This window comes from Erinaceus europaeus, chromosome 19, assembly GCF_950295315.1.
Source record: "Erinaceus europaeus chromosome 19, mEriEur2.1, whole genome shotgun sequence".
Lineage (NCBI taxonomy): Eukaryota > Metazoa > Chordata > Mammalia > Eulipotyphla > Erinaceidae > Erinaceus > Erinaceus europaeus.
The window spans coordinates 24,095,206-24,118,307 of NC_080180.1; the positions used below are offsets into that span (position 1 = coordinate 24,095,206).

Below are 23,102 nucleotides of genomic sequence, written 5' to 3' on the forward strand. Positions count from 1 at the left end.
CCAGGCCTCCCACTCACCAGTGTTGTTTCTCTCCCCCTAAAGAAAATCCAGCAGCTCTCGGAGGGCTCCATGTTTGGCCACGGCCTGAAGCACCTGTTCCACAGCCGCCGCAGGTCACGGGAGCGGGAGCACCAGCCGTCTCAGGATTCGCTGCAGCAGCCTCAGGGCATGTCCGACCATGACTCTCCAGACGAGAAGGAGCGCTCGCCGGAGATGCACCGCGTGTCCTACGCTGTATCCCTGCACGACCTGCCCGCCCGGCCCACAGCCTTCAACCGTGTGCTGCAGCAGATCCGCTCCCGGCCCTCCATCAAGCGTGGCGCCAGCCTGCACAGCAGCGGCGGGAGCGGTGGGGGCGGCAGCCGGCGCACCAAGAGCAGCTCCCTGGAGCCCCAGCGTGGTAGCCCCCACCTGCTGCGTAAGGGCCCACAGGACAGCAGCCTGGCCGCCATCCTGCACCAGCACCAGTGCCGCCCCCGCTCCTCTTCCACCACTGACACCGCCTTGCTGCTGGCTGACGGTAGCAATGTGTACCTGCTGGCGGAGGAGGGCGAGGGGTTCGGAGACAAGGTGAGGTGGTCAGGGGGCCCATTCTGGGGGTGGTAGTGGTGTTGATGGTGTAGAGGTGACTCAGAGTGGACACCCTGGCATCAGCAGAGCTTGCTACCCAGTTGAAGGAGCCAAGTGTCTGAGCCAGAAGTGAAAGACGATCCCCAGAAGCTTCACTTCCCTTTGTATTTCAAAACCACATCTTGCTCAACCTGATAATTTGAGTTTGTTTTCCCAAAGGGTGCCATCCAAGGGGCATTACATTCTACCACTCTCTGTCAGTATCAGCCTTTCAACCTCTCTGTGCCTCAGTTTCCCTTGGTGAAACTGGGTATAATCATAGGAGTAACATTGCTTTAGGGGTAAATGAGCTCATGCATGTAAAATTTTTGGAGTGAATCTGGGCATAGCTTCCATTATAACCAAGCAAAGAGGGTGAGGAGGTGCTGGTGAGGGCTGGTTGTTGAGGAGAAGGCCTAGCTTGGTCCTTTCCTAGGGTCCTATAATCAGTCTGTAGCAAGGATCTCTTGTGTGCCTGCTCTGTGCTGCAAGGCTGAGTGAGCCACTGGTGTTGTCCTTACAGCTCAGTCCTCAGGAGAGATAGACAGACAGCAGATGGACAGAAGGTGGCTGTGGGAACTTTGAGGGAGACAGGAAGCCACTGAGCTGACTCTTGAAGTGGTATAATTTATCCTGGGAAGGACTGGGGTTCTGGTGGTGGAGTAGGTGCATTGTGTACAAAAGAACTGGAACTGGTGTGTGTGTGTGTGTGTGTGTGTGTGTGTGTGTGTGTGTGTGTGTATGTTTGCAGACCAGCGATGGGGTGGGGGTTAGTATTGGACAGTGTTCAACACTGATTGGGGACTGACAAACAGAGGCCAGATCACAGGCTTAAATGAAGTTCTCAAAGGGTGCTAGACCAGAAACCAGTGCTGGACTAGAAACTACCCCTTTGGGTCCTCTGTGTAGTTTGGGGAGAGAGCAGGAATGAATGTGAATAGCAGTTTTGTGAGCTATCCTTAGAGTCCAGGCAGCAGTGAGAATGGGAAGGAGGAGACAGAATCAACACTGGGAGGTGGCACAGTGGATAAAGCATTAGACTTTTAAACATGAGGTCCTGAGTTCAGTTCCCGGCAGCTCATGTACCAGAGTGATGTCTGGTTCTTTCTCTCCTCCTGTCTTTCTCATCAGTCAATCAATAAATATTTAGACAAATAAAGTCACTTAAAAAAAAGACATTTGGGGGGGGTTGGGCGGTGGCACAGTGGGTTAAGTGCATGTGGCGCAAAGCGCAGGGACTGGCGTAAGGATCCCGGTTCGAGCCCCCGGCTCCCCACCTGCAGGGGAGTCGCTTCACAGGCGGTGAAGCAGGTCTGCAGGTGTCTGTCTTTCTCTCCCTTTCTCTGTCTTCCCCTCCTCTCTCCATTTCTCTCTGTCCTATCCAACAACGAATTGTGTCAACAAGGGCAATAATAATAACCACAATGAAGCTACAACAAGGGCAACAAAAGGGGGAAAAAAATGGCCTCCAGGAGCGGTGGATTCATGGTGCAGGCACCGAGCCCAGCAATAACCCTGGAGGAGGAAAAAAAAAAAAAAGACATTTGGAAGTTGCAGTTAATATTAGTGAGGAAGACCATGGATACAGAGACCAAGGAAGATGAAGGTTCTAGGTTTTTTTGTTTTTTGTTTTGGTTTAGCAGCTGCTGAATGGGGCATTCTGTAGTTGAGAAAATATGGAGAAGGAGCGTGCTTGGGTGGGGTGGGGGAGTGAAGAGCTGGGCATTAGGCCAGCAGATTGCAGGTACTCTGGGAGCTCTCCAGCAAGAGGACCGGCTTGTGGTGAGCTTTTAGGGAGAGCTCTTTGAGCTGAGCAGATGCTCTGGAGTCAGCACTGAACTTGACAGTGTGAGTGTGGATGAGCCCCTCAAAGGGGGGCTCAGACCCAACATAAGGGATAGAGCAGCATGGTAGGTAAACCTGGAGAGAGAAGCCACCAAAGCAAGGATGGGGGACCACTAAGCAGGGTGGCAGGTGGGTCCTGCTTCAGAAACAAACACAGGTGGTAGCAAGAATGGGATCACTGGAAGCCGATGGATTCAGGAGTGGCTTGAGTGGAAGATGCACAAGCTGCTCCTCTGGGGGAGGAGGGAGACAGTGGGGATTATGTTAAGGCTGGCTGGGTTTTTTTTTTTTTTTTTTTAGTGCCGTGCTGGGGAAGGAACGCAGGGCCTTGTGTGTACACAATACTGCCTCTTTTTATGTTTTGCAAGAGAAAGAAAGAGGTGGGGGAGGGGAGAAAGACATGGACCATTCTACCACCCTTGGAGCCCCTAGTGGGTACTGTCTAAGGTGCTCCCACGTGGTGCTGGAGATCTGGCATGTGGCCCCCCAAACTCAGTGCTCTTTGTCGATTTTTTTATGGATGAGTCTGCTGGTCCAGGAAAAGAACTTTTGATTTTTGATTTCTGCTAGTAAGGTCATTAGAAGGTTTTATTTATTTAACTTTATTTTTATTAGAGATTTATTAGTGATTGACAAGATTATAGCATAATAGGGGGGAAAATTCCATATCACCAAAGTACTGTGCCCCTACCCCCCTCCAGCAGTAGCCACTATGTTCTTCCAAGGTCATAGATATGTGCTGACTGGGAGTGGGGTTAAGCGCAGTGGGTTAAGCACACGTGGCGCAAAGTGCAAGGACCATAAGGAGCCCCTGGCTCCCCACCTGCAAAGGAGTTGCTTCACAGGCAGTGAAGCAGGTCTGCAGGTGTCTTTCTTTCTCTTCCCCTCTCTGTCTTCCCCTCCTCTCTCTATTTCTCTCTGTCCTATCTAACAACAATGACATCAGTAACAACAACAATAACTACAACAACAATTAAAAACAACAAGCAACAAAAGGGAAAATAAGTAAATATAAAAAATTTTTAAAAGATATGGGCTGACTATATATATATATATATATTTATATTTATATATATATCTTCTTTTTTCAAGTTCTTGTGTTTCAATTCTCTATATTCACTCTGTAGTTGTCTTCACTTCCTTACTTCACTGAGCATAATCACTGCCAGTCCCATCCATTTAATCCTAAAGAACACACTGTACTCTTTTTTTCTAACTTCAGAGTATTACACTATTGAGAATATATCCCACGGCTTTGCTTTTTTTTTAAAAAAGTATTTATTTATTTACTTCCTTTTTGTTGCCCTTGGTTTTTTAAAATTTTTTTAAAATTTCTTTATTGGAGAATTAATGTTTTACATTTGACAGTAAATTCAATAGTTTGTACATGCATAACATTTCTCGGGTTTCCATATAACAGTACAACCCCCACTAGGTCCTCTGTCATCCTTTTTGCACCTATATTCTCTCCCACACCCACCCCAGAGTCTTTTACTTTGGTGCAATGCGCCAATTCCAGTTCAGGTTCTACTTGTGTTTTCTCTTCTGATCTTGTTTTTCAACTTCTGCCAGAGAGTGAGATCATCCCATATTCATCCTTCTGTTTCTGACTTATTTCACTTAACATGATTTGTTCAAGGCCCATGAAAGATGGCCTGAAAATGGGGAAGTCACTGTTTTTAATAGCTGAGTAGTATTCCATTATGTATATATGCCACAACATGCTCAGCCACTCATCTATTGTTGGACACCTGGGTTGTTTCCAGGTTTTGGCTATTACAAATTGTGCTGCCAAGAACATATGTGTACACAGATCTTTTTGGATGGGTGTGTTGGGTTCCTTAGGATATATCCCCAGGAGAGGAATTGCAGGATCATAGGGTAGGTCCATTTCTAACCTTCTGACAGTTCTCCAGACTGTTCTCCACAGAGGTTGGACCAATTGACATTCCCACCAGCAGTGCAGGAGGGTTCCTTCGACACCATAACCTCTCTAGCATTTGTTGCTGCTACCTTTTCTGATGTATGACATTCTCACAGGAATGAAGTGGTATCTTAACTGTTACATTTATTTGCATTTCTCTGGCAATCAAAGACTTGGAGCATTTTTTTCATGTGTTTCTTGGTCTTTTGGATCTCTTCTATAGTGACTATTCTGTCCATGTCCTCCCCCCATTTTTGGGTGGGGTTATTTGTTTTCTTGTTGTTGAGTTTGGCAAACTCTTTATATATTTTGGTTATTAGTCTCTTGTCTGATGTGTGGCATGTAAAGATTTTCTCCCATTCTGTGAGGGGTCTCTTGGTTTGGGTATTGGTTTCTTTTGCTGTGAAGAAGCCTTTTAATTTGATGTAGTCCCATAGGTTTATACTTGCCTTAGTCTTCTTTGTAATTGGATTTATTTCATTGAAGATGTCTTTAAAACTGATGCAGAAAAGAGTTCTGCCAATATTTTCCTCTAAGTATCTGATAGTTTCTGGTCTAACATCCAAGTCCTTGATCCACTTGGAATTTACTTTTGTATTTGGTGAAAGATAGTGGTTCAGTTTCATTCTTCTGCATGTTTCATCCCATTTTTTTCCAACACCACTTGCTGAAGAGACTCTGCTCTCCCCATTTAATAGTCTGGGCACCTTTGTCAAAGATTAGATGTCCGTAGGCATGGGGGCTTACTTCTGGGCTCTCAATTCTGTTCCACTAGTCAGTATGTCTATTCATGTTCCAGTACCAAGCAGTTTTGATGACAATGCCCTATAATACAATTTGAGATCTGGAGTGTGATGCCTCCAGTTCTGTTCTTTCTTCTCAAGATTGTTTTGGCAATTCTAGGTCTTTTCTGGTTCCAGATAAACATTTGTAGCATTTGTTCTATTCTCCTAAAAAATGTGCTTGGGATCTTGATGGGGATAGCATTAAATTTGTATATGGCTCTGGGTAGTATTTCATTTTGATGATGTTAATTCTTCCAACCCATGAACATGGAATATCTTTCAACTTCTTTGTGTCTTTTTCAATTGAGTAGTGACTCATAATTTTCAGAATACAAGTCTTTCACTTCTTTGGTTAGGTTTATTCCTAGATATTTTATTGTTTTGTTGCTATAGTAAGAGGAACTGATTTCTGGATTTCATCTTCTTCTAACTTAGTGTTTGCATAGAGGAATGCCACTGACTTTTGAATGTTAATTTTGTAGCCTGACACCTTACTGTCTTGCCTGATGATTTCCAAAAGCTTTTTGCTGTATTCCTTAGGTTTTTCTATGTATACTATCATGTCATCTGCACATAGGGAGAGTTTGAATTCTTCTCTTCCAATCTGTATTCCTTTAATTCTTTGCTCCTGCCTGATTGCTATGGCAAGAACTTCCAATACTATGTTGAATAGTAATGGTGATAGTGGGCAGCCCTGTTCTGTACCTGTTCTGAAGGGAAATGCTTCCAGTTTTTCACCATTGAGTATGATGTTGGCTGTAGGTCTGCTGTATATAGACTCCACTATCTTGAGGAATTATCCATCTATTCCCATTTTTGTAGTGTTTTGATCATAAAGGGATGTTGGGTTTTGTCAAATGCTTCCTCTGCATCCATTGATATGACCATGTGGTTTTTGGTCTTGCTTTTATTGATGTGGTGGATCACATTGATTGATTTACATATGTTAAACCAACCTTACATCCCTGGGATAAACCCCACTTGGTCATGATGAACAATCTTTTGAATATACTGCTGTATCCAGTTGGCTAGAATTTTGTTCAATATTTTGGCATCTATGTTCATCAGAGGTATTGATCTGTAGTTTTCTTTTTTGGTTGTGTCCCTGTCTGCTTTTGGTATCAAAGTGATGTTGGCTTCATAGAAGCTGGAAGGGAGTATTCCAGTGTCTTCAATCTTCTGGAAGACTTAAAATTAGAGATATTAACTCTTCCTTGAAGGTTTTCCAGGAAGAGTTTTTGTTTTTGATGGTTTTGTAAAACCATCTGGTCCAGGACTTTTATTTTGGGGGAGATTTTTGATAACTGTTTCAATTTCATAACTGTGATGGGCCTGTTCGTGTTATCTAGTTCCTGGTTACTTAATTTCGGAAGTTCGTAGCTATCTAGGAAATTGTTTATTTCTTCCAGGTTCTCTAGCTTGGTGGCATATAGTTGTTCATAGAAGTTTCATATGATATGTTGAACTTCTGCGGTGTCTGTTGTGATATCTCCTCTTTCATTTATGATCCGATTCATTTGGGTCTTCTCCCTTTTTTGTTTTGTGAATCTGGCTAAAGGTTTGTTGATTTTGTTCACTCTTTCGAAGAACCAACATTTACTTTTGTTGAACTTTTGTGTGGTTTTCTTATTTTCAATGTTACTGATTTCTTTTTTTAATTATACCTTTTATTTATTTATTTATTCCCTTTTGTTGCCCTTGTTTTATTGTTGTAGTCATTGATGTTGTCCTTGTTGTATAGGACAGAGAGAAATGGGGACAAGGGTAAGACAGAGAAGGGGAGAGAAAGACATCTGCAGACCTGTTTCACCATTTGTGAAGTGATTCCCCTGCAGGTGGGGAGCTGGAGGCTCGAACTGGGATCCTTATTCCAGTCCTTGTGTTTTGCACCATGTGTGCTTAACCTGGTGCATTACTGCCCAACCTCCAATGTTATTGATTTCTGCCCCAACTTTAGTGATTTCTGTCCTTCTGGTTACTTTATGGTTCCTTCCCCCCCCCCCCCCCCTTTTCTAGGTCTTTAAGATATGCAATCAGGCTGTTTATTTGTGCTTTTTCTTTTTTCCTCATGTGTGCTTGTATGGCTATGAACTTCCCTCTCAGTACTGCCTTAACTGTGTCCCAAATATTTTGATAGCTTGTGTCTTCATTTTCATTGAACTCTTGAAACATTTTGATTTCTTCCTTTATTTCCTCTTTGACCCAGTGGCTGTTAAGTAGTGTACTGTTGAGTTTCTACATTTTGGGACTTATTACTAATCTTTTTTTGATTGTTAAGTGTTAGTTTAATTCCACTGTGGTCTGAGAAGATGTTTGGGATGATTTCAGTGCTCTTGAATTTGCTGATGCTGTCTTTGTGGCCTAACATATGGTCTATCCTTGAGAATGACCCATGTGGGCTTGAGTAAAATGTGTATTCCAGTTTCTTGGGTTGAATGACTCTAAAAATGTTCAGTAGTTCTAGTTTATCTCCACATTTAGCTCTCTCATGTCTTTATTGATTTTCTGCCTGGATGATCTAAGAGTCAAGCTGAGAGTGTGGAGTGTTGAAGTCCCCTACTATGACTGTTGCTATTAATATATTGCTGTAGCTCTTTCAGCAGACGTTTGATGTATTTAGATGGCTTCTCATTGGGTGCATAGATGTTAATAATTGTTAAGTCCTCTTGATTGACTGATCCTCTGAGCATTAAGTAGTGTCCATCCCTATCTTTTTAAACTTTATTTATTTCAAAATCTATCGTGTCAGATATGAGAATAGCTGTTCCTGCCCTTTTTGTGGGCCATTGGCTTGTATGATAGTTTTCCATCCTTTCACTTTGAGTCTGTGTTTGTCTAGTTGAGTTAGGTGGGTTTCCTGTAGACAGCATATTGTTGGGTTGTCTTTTCTGATCTATCTTCCTACTCTGTGCCTTTTAATAGGTGAATTCAGGCCATTGACATTTATTGATATCAAAGATTGAAGCTATTTTAACGCCATTCTTGTAGATTTTTAGAGTGGTCTGATATATGGCATATTTATAGTGGTCTGACTGTTTACAGCAGATCTTTCAGAACTTCTTTTAGTGCAGGCTTGGTGATAGTTGATTCTTTCAACTGTTGCTTGGCTGAGAAGGTTTTTATGCCTCCATGTAGTCTGAATGACAGTCTAGCAGGATACAGTAGTCTTGGTTGAAAGCCTTTCTCATTGAGCCCTCGATAGATATCTTGCCATTCTCTTCAGGCCTGTAGTGTTTTTGTGAAGTCTGCTGTTAATCTTGTGGGTTTTCCTCTGTAGGTGACTCTTTGTTTTTCTCTTGCAGCCTTCAGGATCCTTTCTTTAATCCTTATTTCTTTCCATTTTAAATATGATGTGTCTTGGTGTCTTTAAATCTGAGTTAATTCTGTTTGAGTGTCTCTGGGCTTCTTGGTCCTATATGTCTTTGATGTTGTCTAGACTAGAGAATTTCTCAGCTATTATGTCCTGAAGAATGCTTTCTTCCCCTCCCTCTCTTTCTTCCTCTGGTCAGCCAATAATGCGTATATTATTTCTTTTGAAGTCATCCCATGGGTCTCTGTTGTTGTTTTCAGTATCTCTTCATCTCTTTTTGAGATCTCTTACTTATTTTTTAGTTGTCTCTAATTCATCCTCGATCTTGCTAATTCTGTCTTCATCCTCATTTATCCTATTTTCTCTTCCCTCTACTGTTTTCTGGAGTTCATCTATTTTGTTACGCTGTTCTGTTACTGTTTAGGCTGCTCAGTTAGTTGTGTTCTTAGCTCAGCTATTTCAGCTTTCAGCTCTCTAGTAATCTTGAGATAATTGTGTTTTCTTCCAGAGTCTCATTTGTTGTTTCTGCTTTTCTGATCATAATTCTTTCAAACTCTTTACTCACTCCTGTTGTATGCTTTACATGTTTATGTGTATGTTTAAAGTTTGGTAAACAATAACTTTAAGGCTAAATTCTTACTAGTCAAAGTTAAATGAAAAAGCTTTTCAATGTAATTCTCATAAAGATAAAATTAACTTACTTTTAAAGTCTGAGGTAAAAATTAGTTAGCAATATATTTTAACTAAGTTGGTCTAAACAAAAGGTTAAATAGACTTGTTGATATGTAAAACTCTCCATTACCTTCTCTATTAGAAATGATAGATCACACAATGGCTATGCTAATTATTCTCATGCCTGAGGTTTCCTTTCCTGACTCCATCTTGAATGGGTGTAACAAAAGGTTAAAAAGACGTTGTTGCTATGTAAAAGTCTCAAATTCCTTCTCTATTAAAAATATGCTAATAACAAGTTTTGTTTTATAGTAAGTAAATTGCAGCCAGCTGCCTTTGGGACTCTAGGCCGTTCCCCGCCCCCATGCAAATGTCCGTCGAGAAAGTACGCCCCCCAGAGGCAAGAAATGTTTTTTTTTAAGCTGATAAAGTTTTGCCCACAGAGACAAAAAAAAAAAAATGGCCGGCCCCCTCAGGCCTTCCCTTAGCAACACTCTGGTTCTTGTTACTTGCTTACATGTTTCTCCATGTTTGTGCCAGTTTCTTTTTTAAAAAATGCCTGTACGATATATGTTTCTGTTCACCCCACACCCTTAATACTGTAGTCATTTAGTTAAAAAGAAAAGGGGGAATTGTTGTATGCTTTACATTGGGTTCTAATTCTCCCCCACCGAGAGAATTAGATCAGTCCAGTTAGTTTCGTGGGCCTGCTTGGCCCCGCCCCGAAGGAACCCCGCCAGAGTTCCTGAGTTCGGGAGTAAGAGAGAGTGCTTGCGCCGCCGCAAAGAGACAGCGGAGTTCTGTTTGGTGATTAGTTTGTCTTAGTTTATGAATCGTTGTTCCTGAATAAAGAAATACAGCTTCCCTGCCCAGCCGTTGTCTCCGCGTCTCTGTTACCCGCCCGTGAAGCTAACCCGGCAAGAGCCTCCGAATTTTAACAACACATTCCTGTGATTCTTTCCTTAATAAGTGTTTGGATGTTGACCTCATTATTTTGTGCTTCAACCTTTGGGGGGCTTTTAGCTGGAGTCTTGTCCTGGTTCATTTCTCCAATATTTCTTCTTGTTGGTTTAACCATTTTATATAGTATGTTATGAGGTCCCTCTCTCAATACTTTTAAAATTACTGACCACTCTTGCCTGGATTGACTTGTGTCTAAGGAAAATAATTAAAGGGTTCACAGTTGTGGAACTTGACAATTGTTTCAGTATTATTTTAATCCTTGAGTTGGAGCACAGTGGTTTAAAAGCCTCTTCTGTTCTTTTTCTTCCCTGTAGGCTATGGGAGCCTGAGGGCTTTTAAACTATAAGTAGCCTTCTTAGCTTAATCCCTCACTGCTGACCAAGAGATAAAGCAGGGTGGGTAGAGATAATACAGTGGTTATGCAAAGAGACTCTCAAAGCCCTACTGCTAGGCCACTGAGGTAAATATGTCCTGAGTTTCCTGGTTAGTTCTCTGTCTTCTGATGTCAGCACAGGTCCTCCCCCCTGCTGCTGCAGCTTTTGAGAGCAGTAGCAATGGAGACTCACAGTTGCATTTGGTGAGTCTTAGGAGAGTCCTCTCCTCCCTTCAGCTGTCTTTTTGTTGGTGAAACAGACTGGAGGTGGTGTCTCAACTGGTAAACTGCCAGACAGTTACCAGCCACTTAATCTCTCCCTAGGCTCCTCTCTGTCCTTGAGCCACATGTATTTGTACTACCGGTGATTTAGTGGGTTCCTGAAGTCTTTGTAGTCCTGTCTTGTTGTAGTCCCATGTGATCTCTTTTGTTATTCCTAGTTGACCCAGGAGAGGAGAGAAACACAGCTGCTGCTGCTCTGTAGCCCCGCCTCCAGAAGAGCAACCTTGTTTTTATTGTTGTTGTAGTTATTGTTGTTGATGTCATCGTTGTTGGATAGGACAGAGAGAAATGAAGAGAGGAGGGGAAGACAGAGGGGGAGAGAAAGACAGATACCTTCAGACCTGCTTCACCACCTGTCAGTGACTCCCCTGCAGGTGGGGAACCAGGGGCTTGAACTGGGATCCTCACACCAGTCCTTGCGCTTTGCACCATGTGCGCTTAACTTGCTGTGCTACCATCTAACTCCCTGGCTTTGCTTTTTTATTTTATTTTTGTTTACAAGACTCAATTTAGTGATTGTTAAGGCTTCTTTCTGCTAACTCTATTCATTAGAAGGCTTTATACATGAGTAACACCTTTTGAGACCCTCTCTCAAACCTCCATGTGGAGAATGGGTGGTCAGCAGGGATTCTCATAGGGAGATCCATGGAGAGAGGGTGGTGGTTTGCAGCAAGGAGAGAGTAGCCTGGGAAGTGGTGAGATTTTGAATTTGCTTCACAACTCACCAGGCAGGCTGATAGGTGTGGGTTGTTATAGGAAGGGCTGGTGAAGGCTGGCATCTGGAAAGAGGAAACAGCCATGAACTGAACTGGGGAGTTCAGCAATGAGTAGATATCTGGCAGGGACCCGAGCTGTGACAGAAACCAGAGCTAGGTTTCACTTGTGATGGCTATTATACATTGATGTGGAAATGCCAAAAATGCAGTCAGATGTTTTTGCCTGAGTCCCTGCAAGAGATCCAGCTGGAGGCACATGTTTGGGGCTTGTTGGTATAAAGGATGCATTGAAAACCATGGCCCAAACCATTTGCAAGCACAGTTTCCAATGGGGAGACGTCTAATGGGAGACTGATTTCTAGGAGCTCTGGCTGAAATGGAGGCATTGCAGAATAGTGGGGGCCCCAAGGTCCTGAAGAATGACCAGGGTGTTCAGCCTTCAGGGAGCAAGTGTTCCTCCTGCCAGTCCTCCTCACTGCCCAGTTGGTGAATACACCTTAAAAATAAAATTAGGGGAGTCGGGTGGTGGTACAGCGGGTTAAGCGCACATGGCGCAAAGCTCAAGGTCCAGTGAGAGGATTCCAGTTTGAGCCCCTGGCTCCCCACCTGCAGGGGAGTCGCTTCACAAGCGGTGAAGCAGGTCTGCAGGTGTTTGTCTTTCTCTCCCCCTCTCTGTCTTCCCCTCCTCTCTCCATTTCTCTCTGTCCTAACAAACAACAATGACATCAATAACCACAACAATGTTAAACAACAAGGGCAACAATGGGAAAATAAATAAAAAGCTAAAATAAAAATAAAATAAAATTGGGGGGACAGGGCAGTGGTGCACCCACTTAAGTGCTTAAGGAAACATGCGTAAGGTCCTGGGTTTGCCTCTGCTCCCCACCTGTAGTAGGAATGCTTCACAAATAGTGAAGCGGGCCTGCAGGTGTCTATCTTTCTTTCTCTCTCTATCTCCCACTCTCTCTCACTTTCTGTCTGTATTATCAAATAAAATTTTTAAAAAAGGAAAAATGGCTACTGGGATTTATAGAGCTCCAGTGATAACTCTGGAGGCAAAAATAAAGAAATAATACAATACAATAAAATTAGGGATCCTACACATTCTTTATTATGCATGATGACCTGACTTCAAGCTCCCTGCACCATATGGGAAGACTATGCAGAGCACCAAGAGAAGTTCCTTGAATGATGGAATAGTGCTGGAGTGTCTCTCTTCCCACCCCTCTCTGTTTCTGTCTCTGTCTGAAATTAAAAGGTAAAAAAGTTGTCTACCAGGAGCAATGGAATCAATCGTGCAGACTTGTGAGGCCCTGGTGTAAGACAAGAATAAGGGGGAAGAAACCAAATCAGGGGGCCAGGAGGTGGTTAAGTGCACCGCTATTACCATGTACAAGACATGGGTTCAAGCCCCCAGACCCCACCTGCAGGGGGAACGTTTCACAAGCAGTGCTGCAAGTGTTTCTCTCTCAGTTTCTCTCTGTCTTATCAAATAAAATAGTTTAAAAAAATTAAAAATCAAATCACTTTCAGGAAGATAGTGTGTAAGATAGTCCTTACGCAGATTTCCTTAAGCACTTAACTGGGTACACCACTGCCCTGTGCCCCCAATTTTATTTTATTTTATTTCAGCTTTTTATTTATTTTCCCTTTTGTTTCCCTTGTTGTTTAACATTGTTGTGGTTATTGATGTCATTGTTGTTGGTTAGGACAGAGAGAAATGGAGAGAGGAGGGGAAGACAGAGAGGGGAAGAGAAATAATGAAATAGACTTTCATGCCTGAGGCTCCGAAGTCCCATATTCAATCCCTGGACCTACCATCAACCCTTCTAATAAGGTGTCTGGGGTTACAGCTGTTTTTTGAAGATGAGGAAGGTGATCAAGGAAATCTTCAGCGTTTTTGCAGCTGGAGGGAGGGGACCTGGGCAGTGGGTGCCATTGGAAACTGGTGTTTGCTGTCTGGTGGTACTGGGCAGGCTGGGGGGCTTGGGAGCAGGCACCCCACCTGGGGACTTTGGGAACTTTGCTGGTGAGAGACCAGACCTAGAGACCTCTGGATGGAGCCCAGGTCCTACATTGAAATCTGAGGTTGCCTAAAATTGCTAGGGACCATATTGTGCAGGACCTATGGGGAGCAGACTTGCCTCAGTCCAGGGAGGTTGACTATATCTCTTGATTGTCATTTCCTTTTAGTTAAATAGTTTTCTTGGCCTGGAGCTGTTTTTCAGGGGATGGGTGTAGTTCTAGGGGAGCTCCCTGAGTACTTCCCTGTCTGGAGGAGCCTTCCATCTTTGGGAAATCCAGATGTCAGCTGACTCTCAGCCCCAGCGGCCATTGGCTGTGTGAAAAGCTATAGCAACTCCTGCCCTGGTCTATGGCATGAATAGCAGGTATTCATCTCCCCCGAGTAAACACAGCCCCACATGCTCTTTGCAAGCTCTCTGCTGATTACTAGCGTCTATTTTTAATTCATAAGCCTCCCCACTCCCCACACCCCTGCTATTGTTTAGAACTCCCCAGCTGGCTTTCGGACTGGAGTGGGCCTTGTAGGGGTTGAGTTACCCAAACACCCTGAAGGCAGCTAAAGTTCCCCAGCTGTCCTGAAGAGGTTTACCCAACCCCTAAGAATTTTGGGTATCTAGAGCCCCAGGAAGAGCAGGGGTACAAGAGAGGGATAGATTGGGGTTCAGGGAAGCAGCTCAGCCTTGGTAATGTGGTTTGATCATCCTGTGTCCTAGACTGAGAGCTAGTCTTTGAGGTGGTGACTTGAATTATCCTTTAACAACAAAAACAGTGCTGGGGGGACAGATCAGTGGCTTAGCATAGGACTTGTAAGCCTGAGGACCCATATTCAAGTCCCTGCACTGCCATATGCCAGAGCTGAGTGGTGTTCCAGCCCCTCCCCTTTAAATAAATGAATAAATGTACTTAGCAAAACAAAACCAAGTTGTCATCTCAACCCCCAGCCCATTCTGCTTTGTATGGTTTGTATGATACTGAGCAGGTGACCCTTCACCATATCTTTAAAAATTATCCCTGTGGGAGTCACTTCACTAGCGGTGAAGCAGGTCTGCAGGTGTCTATCTTTCTCTCCCCCTCTCTGTCTTCCCCTTCTCTCTCCATTTCTCTGTCCTATCCAACAATGATGACATCAACAACAACAATAACTACAACAATTAAAAAACAAGGGCAACAAAAGGGGATAAATAAATAAATCTTAAAAAAGAACTAGTTTAAAAATATATTGTGCTTGTCGGCCATTAGCAGCTGATTAGAGAATGAAGGTGGTATCTGGCCTCTATCTTTTTGAGACCCTTTCCCTTGGTCCCCACAGACCCTGCAGGAACGTTGACTGTATGCACAGTTGCAGTGAACTTGGGTGCAGGGCTTCTCAGTGGAGTCCCCACCCCTTGCTGGTGTCCTCTTTTTCTACTGAGGAGCGTTTTCTGGAAGATCATGCCCTCAGAAATAGCAGGCACCCCTTCCACCTGGCCCACCCCTTCTACCTGGCTTTCTTTGCCTGCTCACAGGCTTCCAAGCAGGGCTGGGTCCTATAGGCTCACATGCTAATTGATCCTTTTCTCCAGTCCTTTCAACAGTATCACCACTTCCCCTCTCTCCTGGGGGCATCTCTGAGGGTTCCTGCCCCTCTGTGCTGTGTGACTGTACCCTCCCAGGACTTTGTCATTCAGTTCCTAGCGAGGTCAGGCAGGGATGGAGAGAGGAACCCAGACCTCCCTGTGGTGCTACAGAGGGAGCATGAAGGGTGTGTGGGAGTGAGTGAGTGAGTGAATAGGGGTGATGTCATGATGGATGCTTCCTGTGACATCAGAGGGCTGTTATCTCCAGGCCCCAGGCTCCAAGGTCCAGTCTATCCTCTAAACCAGAGCAGGCTTGCTGCCCCACCCCCCTGTGATTTATCCACAGCAAAACTCCCCTCCACCCTGGCATCAATAAGCACTCTGTTTACTCCAGGGTTGGCGACTGAGTGAGGGGCCACCCTTACCCTTGGTTCTTGCCAAGTAGACAGATCTACAGGGCCCTGGTTTATTTGTGTCTGGAGCCTGCTGGTCCAGGGGTGGGTGGGGCTGGCTGTGTGCTGAGAGGTTTCTAGTCATGTCCCCTCACAGCTGGAGGGAGGCTACAGTCCACTGGGGGAGAGGGGGCTGATGCAGGAGCCTGTAGACTGGTTTATGTGGGTGACTGAAGGGGCCCTGGTCTAGGGTCCACATGTTCTCCTTCAGAGATGTTACACTCAGCATATCCACAGTCCCTTGGGTGCATGCTCGGGCCTGTCACCTGTGCTCAGGCCCAGTTGTGAGGGGACAGCTGTCCTCTCTGCTCCCTCCTCCACCCTGTCCTATCCTCTTTCTTCCCTTCTCTGGTCCTTTCTGAGTGGACAGGCCCCTTCAGCAGGGGGAGAGCCATGGGCCTTGGGAGGCCTCCAAGGCCTGTCCTTCGTGCCAGCTGCTCACCAGGCCCAGGCAGGCTGCTCTGTGATTTGCTGTTAACTAGGTGAATTGCACTCATCTCTATAGCTAAATACTCACTCTTGTCTAGGTGAAGTCCCTCACTTTTGGGGAGAGGGGCCCCGGAAATGAGGACTCTGCCCCTCGCCAAAGGCTCCTTCCTATACCAGATTAGAAGCCACAGCTTCCTCTTGAGTCCAGGGCGGGAGTGTGGGCTTAGTGCTGCACCCCAGCAGGCAGCTGGCTCCAAAGTGAGCTGCTCATCTCTCTTGTATACTTGTGACTAGGGGGATAGAAGGCAGCCTGCACCATCCACATTAGTGCTGGCTTCTGGGAGCTTAGAACCCCTGGAGTTCAGGGGGTGATACCAGGTAACTTCCTTCCACATTACCAAGCCAAGACCAAAGTCACTCACTCTGGACCTGCTGGTCTCTGAGGCTCTTTGCAACCTCGGGGGAACAGGGTTGGAATAAGCAGCTCTCCAATGGGCCTCAAAGCCTTGGACACACCCCACTGCTACTCCAGGGGAAGGTGAGGTCAGGGTTCAGATGGGCTCCCAGAGTATTCAGAGGTGGCAGGCAGGGAGCTCTGTGGTCTGGGTCCAGACAACAAAGAGCTGGTACTGGTGCTGTGGGCACAGGCTGTGGGAGCTGGCACAAGGCTCCCCAGACGCCGGGCACATTCCTCCCTGGATTCTTCACATCCCTGAGATGTGAAATGTGACCCTGATCCCCTCTGGTGCCAGGTGAGGCAATGGAAACACTGTGCTGTTCACCTGATCCCCATGGCCACCTTAGCTAGCTTTTCATGGGTGTGTTTGGGCCTTTATCTCCACCCTGAGGGTAGAAGGCTCAGAAACAGAAGTGGGCCTCCCCACTGCATTCCTTCCAGGCTCTCAGGGAGCCCCCCTGAGCTGCAGTGAGGATCTGGAAGCAGTGAACCCCATTTCTGGAGAAAGCAGCCTCCTCTCACCCCTCTCCCACACACACACCTCCTGAGGCAGGTGGCAGCTGTCTTGAACAGCTTGTCTGACTCCTCCTGGCCCACTGGCCCCCTCTCCTCACTTCTTCCAGAGGCCAAATCAGACTCTCATTCTCTTTCACCTTCCTTCTCATCTGGACGTGGGGTTTATCATTGTATTTTCTCTCCCCCCCTCCAGGAAGGCCCCCCCCATCACCAGGACCCCAGAGGCAGGCCAGTATCCACAGCTTGTAAATAATTCAGCAGCCTCAATTAAAGCTCAGATCCACAGTGGTACTTTGACTAGGAGGCCTCCTTGGGGTTGCTGGAAAGCCAAGCCTGCCCTGTAAAGACAGAGCATTGAAATACTAACTTCATTATATAAGGTTTCTGCAAGGCCTGAGAAGGCTGTCCCAGGATCCAGAATTTGGCCTGGCTTCAGACCTCTTTGGGTTGGGGGACATCACTGGCATGCCCCTTGGCATTTCGTTACAGTCCTGTGACATGGCCCTCTGAGCTGGCCTGCACTAGCAGAGCTCTGCAGTTTTACCTGCAAGCCTCACTTTATTCATGTCAGTGCTTGCTGAGCCTCTAGCCCTTGAGTCAATACAGCACCCAGTGGCTTCTGTGCCTCTGCTTCTGCCCTCGGCCAGGAATCATTCCCAACTACTCCTGGCAGAGACAGTGGAGTGCAGGGCTCTGGTTCTTCAGAATTGCCCCCAAGGGACAAGCTGCTTCCTCTTTCAGTCACTTTCTCCTGACTCTGTTCCCAGTGTCCCCTTTCTCAGGGACATAGTAGCTATGAAGGGCGTGAAACTGAAAGAGACTTTTTAATTTTTATTTATATTTTTATAGAGTCAGAAAAGGCAAGGAGAAAAAAAAAAGACCACAGCAGAAAAGCTTTCTTCAGTGTGCGCGGGGCCAGACTCAACCTGGGCCGTGTACATGGCAGAGCAGCACACTGTCCTAGTGAGCTATTATGCAGGCCTAAAACTGAGAGGAGCCTAAGCATGGATTCTTCCCACTGCCTGGCTGCTGGCTCCTGATGGGCCCAAGCAGGACTTCAGGCAAGAGTGTCTGTCACTTTAGCGAACACTGGCCCAGCGGGGTGTAAGCTGTGTATCCCAGTTTCTGCTCTCTGCTTGTCCCCCACCCCGCACCTGCTCCTGGCAGGCATACTCACCTTGCTTGCTGTGTTTACCCCAAAGAATAAGCACCTTCTGGTGGGTTTGTAAGAGAGTGTTTGGGGAGGGACCTCTGATAGTGACCCCTCAGCTCTAGGCTTTCTAGAGGGGCCCTCAGTGGAGATCTTCACAGTGCACTTGGGGCCGAAGATGTTTGAGGGCTTCATATTAGCTCCTGAGCAACTAAATTTAGCTGCTTCTCAGCATTTGAATTTGCTCCTAGTGCCTGTGACTTCTCATCTTGCCCACAGCTCTGAATGTATGTGTGTATGCTTTGTGCTTCTTTCTCTCTCTCCCTTTCTTTTTTCTTTGTTCTAAGAGAAAGAAAAGTAGGGAGATTTTTTTATAAAGGGGGTGGGAGACTGAAGAATATTAACAAGGGCAAATGAAGAGAATAGAAAAAAAAAACATTTTAGGGGAGTTGGGCTGTAGCACAGTGGGTTAAGCGCAGGTGGCGCAAAGCACAAGGACCGGCATAAGGTTCGAACCCTGGCTCCCCACCTGCAGGGGAGTCACTTCACAGGCGGTGAAGCAGGTCTGCAGGTGTCTATCTTTCTCTCCTCCTCTCTGTCTTCCCCTCCTCTCTCCATTTCTCTCTGTCCTATCCAACAATGACAACAAGAATAATAACTACAACAATAAAACAACAAGGGCAACAAAAGGGAATAAATAAATATAAAAAAAGAAGAAAAACATTTAAAAATGTTATTAAAGAAAGAATGAGGAGTCGGGTGGTAGTGCAGTGGGTTAAGTGCAGGTGGTGCAAAGTGCAAGGACCGGCCTAAGGATCCCGGTTCAAGCCCCCAGCTCCCCACCTGCAGGGGTGTCTCTTCACAGGCAGTGAAGCAGGTCTGCAGGTGTCTTTCTCTCCCCCTCTCTGTCATCCTCTCCTCTCTCCATTTTTCTCTGTCCTACCCAATAATAACTACAACAATAAAACAACAAGGGCAACAAAAGGGAATGAATAAATAAATTTATTTTTAAAAAAAGAAGAAAGAAAGAAAGAAAGAAAGAAAGAAAGAAAGAAAGAAAGGGGCTGGCATAACTGCTCAGGTTACCCAGGAGAAGACTAAGTGGAGCCCATCTGTCATCCCAGATTCGGGGCAAGCTTGGGAAGCCTGAGCCCAACAGTGAGGCCCTGCCTGGTAGAGCCAAGCTGCAGTCGTGGAGGGCTGTGGGAGAGGATGAGAACTTGGGGGGCAGGACTTAGCAGGAAGTACACATGGGTGTATCCACCCTCCAACACCTTATCTGCAGAACTGGGGCAACTTGCAGCTCACTGTCCTGTCAGAACCCCCTGTTTCAATGCCCAGGGCAGCTTCTCTGGGTCTCAGTATTGCTCCCTGGGGCAGCTGTCCACTGGCTATTAGTATCTCAGGACAAGTGCTCCAGGTGCAGGAATGAATGACATTTGGGTAAGAGGGAGGACCGGAGGGAGTCACCCTTGCCTCTCTCCCAGCCTCCCATCACACTCCTGATCGCCTTTTCTTTCTGAGGCTGCTTTGTGGGTGCTGCTGCCCCCCTTACACTTGGGAGGAAGCACAAATGCGTGCCCAGGCCACACAGCATGTCCAGCAGGTAGAGAGTTCACAGTAGGCTCTGGCTGCTCCTAGCCTCTCTGCCTCTAGCAGGCTCTGCCAGGACCCTGGAGCCCAGCCTTCCTGCTTTCCTGTGACACAGTCCCCTCCAGCCAGGGCTTTCCCGGCTCCCCCACTCCTCATCCCCTCGTCACACAGCAGCTGGGATGCTGGTGTGGGCCCTCACGAACAGTCTCAGAGCTGAGACCCTTCCCTGGGGTTGCCCCTCCCATCTTGTCACCAGGCCTTGACACTGGCTCTCCTCCCCAGAACAGGATACTCCTGCAAGTTCAAGTGGCATTGCTCATGTGCAGGGGGGGGAGCTGTTTCCCTTAGGACATCAGACAGAACTGCTGTGCACAGGTTGTTTCCTTTGTGGTTAAATGAGACAGGTCACTTGGTCATTCCACACACATCCCACCTGACCCTGGCTAAGTCATAGGCTTAGATAGATTGAAACTCTGGCCCTGCCTTCCTACGTGCCTTGAGACCTGAGACCCCTTTACACAGGTCCATTGTGTTCTGTGCCCTAGCACAGCCTACAAAGTAAGCACCTTAATGGAAAGAGATGGTTCACAGAAGGGTTGGGGGTGCTGGAAATGTCTTCTGACCCTTTGTGTCAGAGCACATGTTAATACTGAGCCCAGAAGTATGGGACATATCCTTGTTCGGCTCCTGTCCTCAAACTGCAAGTCATTAGCTATGGCAAATATTTATAAGGTTTCCATGGACCCAGGGTGTGGGGCTCCTGCTTGTGGTGTTTGGAGCTGCAGGCCCTGGCATGGAGCCCCAGAGATAGCACGGGGTCCTTTCTTATCTCTTTGCACCGTCTTGAACTTGGGACTGCCCCATTGGTGTGACCCAAGTTGACTGTCAGTATTTAAGCCCTGAGTTTCTTACCAGACTCAAGTGGCTGCAGAATTCATACCGGCTGTGTCTTCTTCCACTGATGATTCTGTTGTGGGAAGCTGCTCTTAAGAGAGACCCAACCATCAAGCCCCTGGACTACGCAGGCCACCCCATCGCCCTCACAGCTCACTGGCCTCAACTGTGCACCTTGGGCCCCATCTGCTGGTGACTCCCAGCACTTCTTGCTGGGGCTGTCAAGATGAAGTTCAAGAGGGAGGAGACTGTGAGTTTGTCTAGGGTTTTTTCTTTTTGTCTGGACAACATTGGGGGCAGGTGGATGGGGGATGGGAAACAGAGAAGAGAAGCTCTTGAAGAAGTGGCTGCCGCAGGGCAGAGAGGGTTTCCAGGGAGGCTGTTAGAGAGGAGGAATTACCCAGTGAGCTTGTCAGCCCTGTTTCCTGCAGGTGCTCATGGGGCGGGGGGGGGGGGGTGGGGTGGGGGTGGGGTGGGGGGGGGGGTGGGGGGATGGGGGGGTGAGGAGTCCAGGCCAAACGTCCTGTGGGGACCCCTTCTAGCACTAGAGATCTCCTCTCCACCCACTTACAAGCTGAGGTGGGTGTCCAGGGACTGTGCTTCTGCCTTCTTGAGAGAGGAGCTTCTGATGGTGGGGACATTTCTGGGCCTGCAGGATGGGAGGGCCCTTGTGTGAGGAATGAGGGCCACGTGCTCTCCCATGCTCCCCAGGGCTGGAGCTGCTGCTGTCATACTTTGCTGTCCTCATTGAGCTCACAGTGGTAACAGCAGGACTTGGGGCTGGGGGTGGGGTGAAGGGGGGACTCCTCCTGGAGCTCAGTGGGGCTTCCTAGCTCCTCCTCCCCAGATGAAGGAGCAGCTCACCAGCCTGGGGAGGGAGAGTTCTCCTGGAACAATCCGCCCCTAATCCTCAGGCTGGGCTCAGACCAGAGATGGCGGCAGCAGAGGCTGGGAACCTGGGCACACCCGCCCGCAGGCCCCGGCTGTGCTCGGGGAGCCCTGTGCTGCCCCAGGACTGTGAGCCCGGGGGCCTGGCTCAGCCTGCAGACAGCTGGGGCCTCAGAACCCCCAGCACCCCAGCACCAGCGTGGCTTCGGGAAACAGTTTCCACACAGGTGAGGTCTCTGATGAGTGGAGTGAGGAGCCCCTGGATGAGGCTGGACAAGATTGGGCTGGGGCCAGAGGAGCTGCCAGGAATGAAGTGGTAGGGGTGCTGTGCTTGAGCGGAGAGGGGGCGAGGAGGCCTGGTGAGTGAGTGGGGAGTCCAGGAGGACACAGTATCTGGTGTTTGGAGCTGCTGGAAGACTCAGGAGATGGAGACTCAGTTGGGGCTCCACCAGGGTCAGTGGTGTGAGGAGACAGCAGGGTGCTGGGCATTCAGTGGACAAAAGGACTGTGTTCTCAGCTGGGAGTGAGGTTCGGGATGGACATTGTGCTTCTGCCCAGAGTCAGGGAATGGACTTAATGGAAAGTGCCAAGGGAGTCAGGCTGCTGGGAAGAGAGAAGAGCCCTTGGGTCAGGGTGGGAGGGGCTGCAGGGGCAGCTGGTGGGCAGCTTCTGCCCAGTGCCTGGACTCCCACAGGTTGTAGCTGCTGCATCAAAGTTAAGTGAGATTCCTGGTTCATGCATGTCTGCTCCCTAATATCCCTCAGAGGGATATTATATCACCATAACGGGTAAAAGTCCTTTAAAGCCACCAGGGTACACCAGGCCACCAGGAAAAGACCCTGCAGTAGGAAGCAGTGCCCTCAGGCATGGGGATGTGCACCTTCTGCTCTATCCCTGTGAGCTGCTGGCCCAGGTGCTCAGTCTGCGCCCCATGCACCCCTAGTCTCAGCAGTGGCCTCCCTGCCCTCCAAGGAAAAGCTGCTTAGGCTCCCAGGCACAGAGGAGAGCAGGGTGGGCTGGCTCTGGGACAAGGACCCAGGGCTGGCTAGGACAGCTTCTACTGTAACCTCATGCCCAGGAGAAAGAGCTCAAGAAAGAGCTCAAGGCCCACGGGGTTATGGAGACTAGGGTGACCCCTGAACGGTTTCCCAGATGCTCAGGCTAGAATGTTGGGTCTGCGGAAGAAAGCCGGATCTCAGCCTCCTGCCACACCAAGTCAAAGCCCTTCTCTGGGCAGGCTGGAGAAAGTCTTGGGTTTTCTGCTTTATAAGGTCCCTGCACACCTCCCTTCCCCTTTAGGAACTAGTAGAAAAGGGACCTGTGAGTGTGCTCTCCCCAAAGGGTGTGCTCAAATCAGATCTGGGGGACGGAAGTCAGCAGGTTGAGACCCCCAGCCTACCAGCTCCCCATAATGACTCTGGCTCCCTGGCTGCATCTGCTGGGCCAGGCCCACATACAAGGCAAAGGTGACAGTTAACTCTTTTGTCTCCCACCTGGGGAGGGGATCCAAGGAATGAAACCTAGGCTGATAGTACTGCTCTGCTCTGTACAGGGACAGTAAGCCTCCTTCCTTCCTTCCTTCCTTCCTTCCTTCCTTCCTTCCTTCCTTCCTTCCATCTTTTCTCCTTCTCCCTCTCCCATTCTCATTCCCTCTCTCTCTCTG

The 23,102-nt window shown here is 47.5% G+C and overlaps 1 protein-coding gene across 7 annotated transcripts in view; it reads left to right on the top strand.

Annotated features, from left to right (window-relative positions):
- Positions 1-23,102, top strand: part of TMCC2 (transmembrane and coiled-coil domain family 2) — a 46,148-nt gene that overhangs the window by 14,646 nt on the left and 8,400 nt on the right. For 4 of the 7 annotated variants that reach the window (XM_007523136.3, XM_060178697.1, XM_060178698.1 and 1 more), the window contains one exon: positions 43-570. In XM_007523136.3, coding sequence (XP_007523198.1) covers positions 43-570 — 528 coding nt within the window. Of the gene's footprint in view, positions 1-42; positions 571-20,632; positions 20,802-21,398; positions 21,667-23,102 lie in introns of those variants that run through there. The other 3 variants (XM_060178699.1, XM_060178700.1, XM_060178702.1) reach the window with 3 other exon arrangements.